This window comes from Uranotaenia lowii, chromosome 2 (genome assembly GCF_029784155.1).
Source record: "Uranotaenia lowii strain MFRU-FL chromosome 2, ASM2978415v1, whole genome shotgun sequence".
Taxonomy (NCBI): Eukaryota; Metazoa; Arthropoda; class Insecta; order Diptera; family Culicidae; genus Uranotaenia; species Uranotaenia lowii.
The window spans coordinates 8039780-8048848 of record NC_073692.1 but is presented as its reverse complement, the minus strand read 5'-3'; the positions used below and the strand labels follow the sequence as shown (position 1 = coordinate 8048848).

Genomic DNA, 9069 nt, shown 5'->3' with positions numbered 1-9069 from the left:
ATTTTTGTCATTTTTGTCATTTTTGTCATTTTTGTCATTTTTGTCATTTTTGTCATTTTTGTCATTTTTGTCATTTTTGTCATTTTTGTCATTTTTGTCATTTTTGTCATTTTTGTCATTTTTGTCATTTTTGTCATTTTTGTCATTTTTGTCATTTTTGTCATTTTTGTCATTTTTGTCATTTTTGTCATTTTTGTCATTTTTGTCATTTTTGTCATTTTTGTCATTTTTGTCATTGTTACGGGCGAATAGACCCACTGTGTTTCCTAATCAGATCAAAACAAACGGGTAAAAAACGCAGAGTTGCACGAGGTCGACATGTCAGTACTATGGGCGCTGACATTTTGAAAGAGAAAAGTCATTCGTATTCGAGAACTGGTTTGCTGAAGTTCATGTTAAATACGATTTCGCAAATGTTTAGTTGAATTGCTTATAGTTTGAAGGAAACAGAATTCAATAAACAATCTGTAAGTTGCTTCATGCCTTAATTGAATTATATAAAAATTTGTATCTTACCTGGTTAGATCGAGTCAACAGATCCTGTCCACGTTCCGTTAGAAGATATTTTAATACTTACCATTGTACTTACCGTGAGTGAAAAATGCTGAAAATTTAGAAAGATGAAATTAAAAATGTTTATACTTACCAGGATTCAAATACTCTAAATTGTAAAAGCTATCGTAGGAGAATAATTGGAAAACCATAAGGAACTAATAATGTAAGTCGGTTAAATTAACTTCACAAAACGTGTAATTAAATAAATCTATTTTGTAGCTTTGAGTTACCCCACAGTAAACTTCAAGGATTGGTTTTATTTGGCGGAGAATATCGAAGAAAACATTCTCAAAGATTATTATCGACGATGGCTGAAGGATACACTTACCCGTGTTGTGATAACGGTGAAGATTTTGATTCGAGCATTCAATGCGTTAAATGCCATGAATGGTTCCATTTCTGCTGTGTGAACGTTGACGACGATGTTGAAGGAACCATATGGTATTGCTCTGGATGTGTAGCCGAAGATCCTTCCCTATTGGAGTCATTCGGAACCGATGGTCGAACTCAAATACGTCGTCAACCGCATAGAGCGGTTAAAAATAAAGATAGAGGTAGTAAATCTAAAATCGGTAAGTCAGAAACAAAAAACGCGAACGTACGTAGAGCCACAAAAATAGTTAGGAGCACTCCGAAAGAGACAGAGGCTCGTAGTAAGGGACAAAATGATGTTGTTATTAGTAAGTCAGGTACTAATGTTCTGTCAGGCGCTCGAGATGCGTCCCCAGGCGGTAGAATTTCCGTTACTAAACAAAATAGTGTTTGCCAATCTCGTATCAATGGAAGTGTTGTGTCATCGAGGAAGTCAGTTCGCGAAACAGCACTTAAGGAATTAGCACGAATGCGAGAAGTGAGTTTGATGCGGATGAAGGAGGATGAAATGGAACGTAAGCTTTTGAAGCATGAGTTAAAAAGGATCCAACGTGAAAGAGAGGAGCTGGAACAACAACACGTACAAGAACGGTTGGTTGAAGGTTCGATTCTGGATGGCGATGATTTCGAAGAAGATGATTTTCGCGAGAAGGTGGATAGCTGGCAGGTTGGAGACCCGGTTGAGATGCAACAAAAGCAAGGCTCTACGGTTCCAAATGCAGAACGTCACAAATCGGCGGATTGGAAGAATTCTACATTAAGAAACGGGGAATCGGATTCAACCAGTGTTGACAGTTTTGTAGAAGGATACGAATGCAGTTCAAAAGTTCATACTAGCCCAAATCCGACGCGCTCTCAAATTGCTTCGAGACAAGTTTACCCAAAAACTTTACCAAAATTCTCCGGTCGACCTCAGGACTGGCCAACGTTCATCAGCGCTTACGAACAAGCCAATCGGTCTTGTGGGTTTAATCACGCAGAAAACTTAGTGAGGCTACAGGAAGCATTAGAGGGTCGAGCAAAGGATCTAGTGAGGAATAGGCTGTTACTTCCCGAAAACGTCCCAAGTATTATCGAGAAGCTCCGCAAGAGGTTCGGTAATCCGGAGGTTTTATCGACAATGCTGACAGATCGTGTATTGCAACTCGTTGGGCCTGATTCAGAGAACTTGGAATCAGTTATTGAATTTGGAAGTGCAATTGAAGAGTTCACGCAACACCTAAAAGCATCGAACCTGACTGATCATTTGAAAAATCCAAATTTGATGCATCGATTAGTTAACAAATTGCCTTCCTGTTATGCAATGCAGTGGGTGGAATTTAAGCGAACTAAAAGATCGATAACTCTTGAGACATTTGGCGAATTTATGGAGGAGCTCGTGGACAAAGCATTGGAGGCAACGTTCGAAAAGGTCGCCATAGAAGAATCATCAAAATCGAAACGTCGAACTGCTGTGAAAGGATATGTTCATGCGACTGATGCTGAAATTCAAACATCTAGCTGCAACTGCAATAAAAATGAAGAGTTCTCGAGACAATCTGATGCTGTTCAAAGTTTCCAGTCGAGCCGAACAGAAAGAATCTGTTCTGTTTGCAAAAATCCAGGACATTATGGCAGAAACTGTAATCAACTAAAAAACCAGAATGTTGAAGATAGATGGAGAACAGTACAACGGCTGCAATTGTGTCCACTATGCATATACGACCACGGAAACAAAGAATGTTCGTCGAGACGAAAATGTGGTTTCAACCAGTGCAACAAAAGGCATCATGCAGTGCTTCATTGGGAAGAGAATCCAGGTCCATCATACGTCACCGCAAGCTGTAACAATCAGAAGCAATGTGATCAATCGGTTTTGTTTCGGATGATACCTATCACGCTGTACAACAAGTCTATTAAGGTTGATACTTTGGCTCTTATCGACGAGGGTTCATCGGTTACACTGATCGAAAGTGGACTAGCAGGACAATTAGAGGCGTCTGGTGAACGAGAACCGTTAGAAATGAGCTGGACGAATGGGATGAGTACGACAGAGGATCAGTCAATGAAATTGTATCTAGAAATTGCAGGATTAGGAATGGAAGACCGTTTGAATTTGATCGATGCAAGGACGGTCAAAAAACTTGACCTACCGAAACAGCAGCTGGAATTTACGAACATCGCTTCTCAATATACACATTTACATGGTATCGATATAAAGGGATACGGAATGAGCGCACCGAAAGTACTTCTTGGAATCAACAACGTACATTTAATAGCTCCTTTAGATTCGAGAGTCGGAAAACCAGGTGAACCGGTTGCGATCAAGTGTAAGCTTGGATGGACGCTCTACGGTCCACGTCCAGGAGTAGTAGCTACTGTACATTTTATTGGGCATCACCGATGCAATTGTGTCGAATGTGGCAAGTCAGACCGTAATATGAACGCCGCGTTGAAAGAATATTTTCAGCTCGAAGACGTTGGAATCACACCCATTAGACTCGAATCGAAGGAAGATCGTCGAGCTCGGGAAATTCTCGAAAGGACCACCAGACGTGTAGGAGAAAGATTTGAATCGGGGTTGCTGTGGATCGAAGACGACGTCGAGTTTCCCGAAAGTTATCAAATGGCGCTGAAACGGTCACTTAGCTTGGATAAACGCATTGCACGATGTCCAGAGATTCGAGAAAACATTTTGAAACAACTTGAAGAATACGTCACGAAGGGTTATGCCCATATTATCACGGATCAAGAATTATTAGAAACGCCAAAGGAGAAAACGTGGTATTTACCTTTGAATTTCGTTATTAACCCAAAAAAACCGGGGAAAGTCAGGCTCGTGTGGGATGCCGCTGCCAGGGCGAATGGTGTTTCCCTAAACGACAAGCTGCTCAAAGGTCCAGACATGACATCATCGTTGCCAGCGGTGATAAATGCATTTAGGGAACGACCGATTGCCTTTGGAGGAGATATCAAGGAAATGTTTCACCAAATAAGAGTACGCCGTGAAGATCGCCAAACACAACGCTTCCTTTTTAATGTAAATTCTAACGACAAACCTACGATATTCGTGATGGATGTGGTTATATTTGGAGCTAGTTGTTCACCGTGCATTTCACAATTTGTGAAAAATCTTAACGCCCAGGAACATAAGTTTACGTACCCAGCAGCTTCACAAGCTATAGTACATAAACATTTTGTCGACGATTACTTCGACAGTGCCGATACTATAGAGGAAGCAATCCAGCGAGCGTTGGAGGTGAAGAAAGTCCATGCTGCCGGTGGATTTGAAATTCGAAACTGGGTCAGCAATTCGGATGAGGTGCTGCAAATGCTTGATGTCATACCATGCGAGACAGGGGATTTCATTCAAGTCAATAAGAGTTCTGAAGTTGAACGGGTTCTAGGTATACGCTGGGATTCAAAAGGAGATAAATTTGTATTCTCGACGGAGATGCGGTCAGATCTAGAACCTTATATGCTTGGAGAAGCATGGCCAACGAAGCGAATTGCTTTACGATGTATAATGAGCTTATTTGACCCAAAGCAGTTTCTAGCGCCATTGCTCATTCATGGTCGCATACTGATGCAAGACGTCTGGCGAAGCGGGATTGGTTGGGACGATAAACTCTCAGAAACAAACTACCAAGGTTGGGTACGATGGATCAAACTTTTCCCATTGATTGAGTCGGTGTCTATACCACGCTGCTATCTTGGACAGTTTGGTTCAACAGCCTACCAGTCAGTTGAACTCCACGTATTTACTGATGCCGGAGAAGATGCATATGGATGTGTAGCGTTTTTTAGATTTGTTATGGACACGAAAGTTCACTGTTCGTTTGTTGAGGCCAAGGCAAAGGTGTCGCCGTTACAACATCTCTCAATTCCTCGAAAGGAATTGCAGTCAGCGACCTTAGGAGCACGACTAGCAAAGTCTATAAGCGAAACACATTCGTTTAGGATCAACAAGACAATATTGTGGACTGACTCAAAGGCCGTTTACTCTTGGGTTAGATCAGAACGAAGAAAGTATAAGGAGTTTGTAGCACATCGTGTTGGCCAAATACTGGCTGTCTCGAACCCAGAAGACTGGCGCTGGGTTCCTTCTAAACAGAATGCTGCGGATGACCTTACGAAATGGGGCAAAACAACCGAGATTTGTTCAGAAAGCCGTTGGTTTCGGGGTCCAGATTTTCTGTATTTGTCAGAGGAATATTGGCCGGCACAAAATCAAACAACAATAGACGTCGAAGAGGAGTTTCGAGCTCACATATTATTCCATCATGTGAAGCTACCCGATGGTCTTAGAGTAGAGCACATTTCAAAATGGAATGTCTTAGTCAGAATGGTAGCCACTATGTATCGATTTATCTCAAACATGAAACGTCATGCGAAAAAACAACCGATTGAACCACTTTTTGAAAATACTACTTTACCAGTAGTACCACTTCGCCAGGAGGAATATTTGATGGCGGAAAACTGTCTTTGGCGTCTAGCACAATATGACGAGTATATCGATGAAGTTACCATACTTACTCAAAACCAATCATCACCGAAGGAGCTACACAAATCAATAGAAAGGACCAGCAAACTCTACAACAAATCACCTGTGTTGGACGAATTTGGCGTTATACGGATGGAGGGAAGAACCATGAGAGCAGAATTCAGCAGTTTTGATTCTAGATATCCAATAATATTGCCTGGAAAACACATTGTAACTCGAAAACTAGTAGAAAACTATCATCAACGTTGCGGACACGGTAGTCGAGAAACCGTGGTCAACGAGATCAGACAACGATTCTGCGTCGAAAACTTACGAGCGTTGGTGAAGAAGGTGACTCAGGATTGTACCTGGTGTAGAATGCAGAAGGCGAAACCATGTGTACCTCGGATGGCAGCCTTACCAAAACAACGCATGGCGATAGGCGCTGAACCATTCTCGTATGTTGGTCTAGATTATTTTGGTCCACTAGAAGTATCAGTAGGAAGGCGTAGAGAAAAGCGATGGGTTGCGTTGTTCACTTGCATGACTACGCGAGCAGTACACCTTGAAGTGGCATACAATTTGACTACAGAATCTTGCAAAATGGCAATTAGGAGGTTCGTGAAAAGGAGGCGGAGTCCCATCGAAATATTTACAGATAATGGGACGAACTTTGTGGGAGCGAACAGAGAATTGCAGAGTCAAATTAAGAAAATTAACAATTTGTGTGCTGATACTTTCACTAGTGGTAAAACGCGTTGGACATTCAATCCTCCCTCTGCGCCTCATATGGGTGGCGTGTGGGAGCGAATGGTTCGATCCGTGAAGGAGGCGTTAAAGATATTCGTTGATGGAACGAGATTATCAGATGAAATTCTTCTCACAGCATTGATTGAAGCAGAGGATTTAATAAATTCCAGGCCTCTTACTTATGTTTCAACAAACTTAAACGAAGATCCAGAAGCCCTCACTCCCAATCATTTTTTGAAAGGGATTTCAGCAGAGTGTCTACCTCCAAGGAATGAAATTGAGAATGCGGATGCTTTGCGAAGCAGATACAGTCGTGCACAGTTACTTGCTGATGAAATGTGGAGTCGGTGGCAACGGGAATATCTTCCAACTTTGAATAAACGGTCCAAATGGTATGGCGAAACCCGAAATTTAAACCCTGGAGATTTGGTGTTTGCTTTAGAGGACAATCAAAGACAACGTGGGATTGTGGTGGATGTACTAACTGGCAAGGATGGTAGAACACGGACAGCGGTGGTACGAACTTCTAAGGGAACCAAAATGAGACCAGTGGCAAAATTGGCAGTATTGGAGATGGATAGTAGTAAACCTGATCGCGATTCCAATAGCTCCTAGGTTTACGTCGGGGGGGATGTTACGGGCGAATAGACCCACTGTGTTTCCTAATCAGATCAAAACAAACGGGTAAAAAACGCAGAGTTGCACGAGGTCGACATGTCAGTACTATGGGCGCTGACATTTTGAAAGAGAAAAGTCATTCGTATTCGAGAACTGGTTTGCTGAAGTTCATGTTAAATACGATTTCGCAAATGTTTAGTTGAATTGCTTATAGTTTGAAGGAAACAGAATTCAATAAACAATCTGTAAGTTGCTTCATGCCTTAATTGAATTATATAAAAATTTGTATCTTACCTGGTTAGATCGAGTCAACAGATCCTGTCCACGTTCCGTTAGAAGATATTTTAATACTTACCATTGTACTTACCGTGAGTGAAAAATGCTGAAAATTTAGAAAGATGAAATTAAAAATGTTTATACTTACCAGGATTCAAATACTCTAAATTGTAAAAGCTATCGTAGGAGAATAATTGGAAAACCATAAGGAACTAATAATGTAAGTCGGTTAAATTAACTTCACAAAACGTGTAATTAAATAAATCTATTTTGTAGCTTTGAGTTACCCCACAGTAAACTTCAAGGATTGGTTTTATTTGGCGGAGAATATCGAAGAAAACAGTCATTTTTGTCATTTTTGTCATTTTTGTCATTTTTGTCATTTTTGTCATTTTTGTCATTTTTGTCATTTTTGTCATTTTTGTCATTTTTGTCATTTTTGTCATTTTTGTCATTTTTGTCATTTTTGTCATTTTTGTCATTTTTGTCATTTTTGTCATTTTTGTCATTTTTGTCATTTTTGTCATTTTTGTCATTTTTGTCATTTTTGTCATTTTTGTCATTTTTGTCATTTTTGTCATTTTTGTCATTTTTGTCATTTTTGTCATTTTTGTCATTTTTGTCATTTTTGTCATTTTTGTCATTTTTGTCATTTTTGTCATTTTTGTCATTTTTGTCATTTTTGTCATTTTTGTCATTTTTGTCATTTTTGTCATTTTTGTCATTTTTGTCATTTTTGTCATTTTTGTCATTTTTGTCATTTTTGTCATTTTTGTCATTTTTGTCATTTTTGTCATTTTTGTCATTTTTGTCATTTTTGTCATTTTTGTCATTTTTGTCATTTTTGTCATTTTTGTCATTTTTGTCATTTTTGTCATTTTTGTCATTTTTGTCATTTTTGTCATTTTTGTCATTTTTGTCATTTTTGTCATTTTTGTCATTTTTGTCATTTTTGTCATTTTTGTCATTTTTGTCATTTTTGTCATTTTTGTCATTTTTGTCATTTTTGTCATTTTTGTCATTTTTGTCATTTTTGTCATTTTTGTCATTTTTGTCATTTTTGTCATTTTTGTCATTTTTGTCATTTTTGTCATTTTTGTCATTTTTGTCATTTTTGTCATTTTTTTCATTTTTTTCATTTTTGTCATTTTTGTCATTTTTGTCATTTTTGTCATTTTTTTCATTTTTGTCATTTTTGTCATTTTTGTCATTTTTGTCATTTTTGTCATTTTTGTCATTTTTGTCATTTTTGTCATTTTTGTCATTTTTGTCATTTTTGTCATTTTTGTCATTTTTGTCATTTTTGTCATTTTTGTCATTTTTGTCATTTTTGTCATTTTTGTCATTTTTGTCAATTTTGTCATTTTTTTCATTTTTGTCATTTTTGTCATTTTTGTCATTTTTGTCATTTTTGTCATTTTTTTCATTTTTGTCATTTTTGTCATTTTTGTCATTTTTGTCATTTTTGTCATTTTTGTCATTTTTGTCATTTTTGTCATTTTTGTCATTTTTGTCATTTTTGTCATTTTTGTCATTTTTGTCATTTTTGTCATTTTTGTCATTCTTGTCATTTTTGTCATTTTTGTCATTTTTGTCATTTTTGTCATTTTTGTCATTTTTGTCATTTTTGTCATTTTCGTCATTTTTGTCATTTTTGTCATTTTTGTCATTTTCGTCATTTTTGTCATTTTTGTCATTTTTGTCTTTTTTGTCATTTTGTCATTTTTGTCATTTTTTGTCATTTTTGTCATTTTTGTCATTTTTGTCATTTTTGTCATTTTTGTCATTTTTGTCATTTTTGTCATTTTTGTCATTTTTGTCATTTTTGTCATTTTTGTCATTTTTGTCATTTTTGTCATTTTTGTCATTTTTGTCATTTTTGTCATTTTTGTCATTTTTGTCATTTTTGTCATTTTTGTCATTTTTGTCATTTTTGTCATTTTTGTCATTTTTGTCATTTTTGTCATTTTTGTCATTTTTGTCATTTTTGTCATTTTTGTCATTTTTGTCATTTTTGTCATTTTTGTCATTTTTGT

The 9069-nt window shown here is 37.7% G+C and overlaps 1 protein-coding gene across 1 annotated transcript; it reads left to right on the top strand.

Moving 5' to 3' along the window:
• The first annotated feature begins 1396 nt into the window (after nucleotides 1-1396).
• Nucleotides 1397-6754, top strand: LOC129749736 (uncharacterized). Its single transcript, XM_055744793.1, has one exon. It carries the CDS (start codon nucleotides 1397-1399, stop codon nucleotides 6752-6754), a length of 5358 nt encoding a protein of 1785 aa, XP_055600768.1.
• The last annotated feature ends 2315 nt before the right edge of the window (nucleotides 6755-9069 follow it).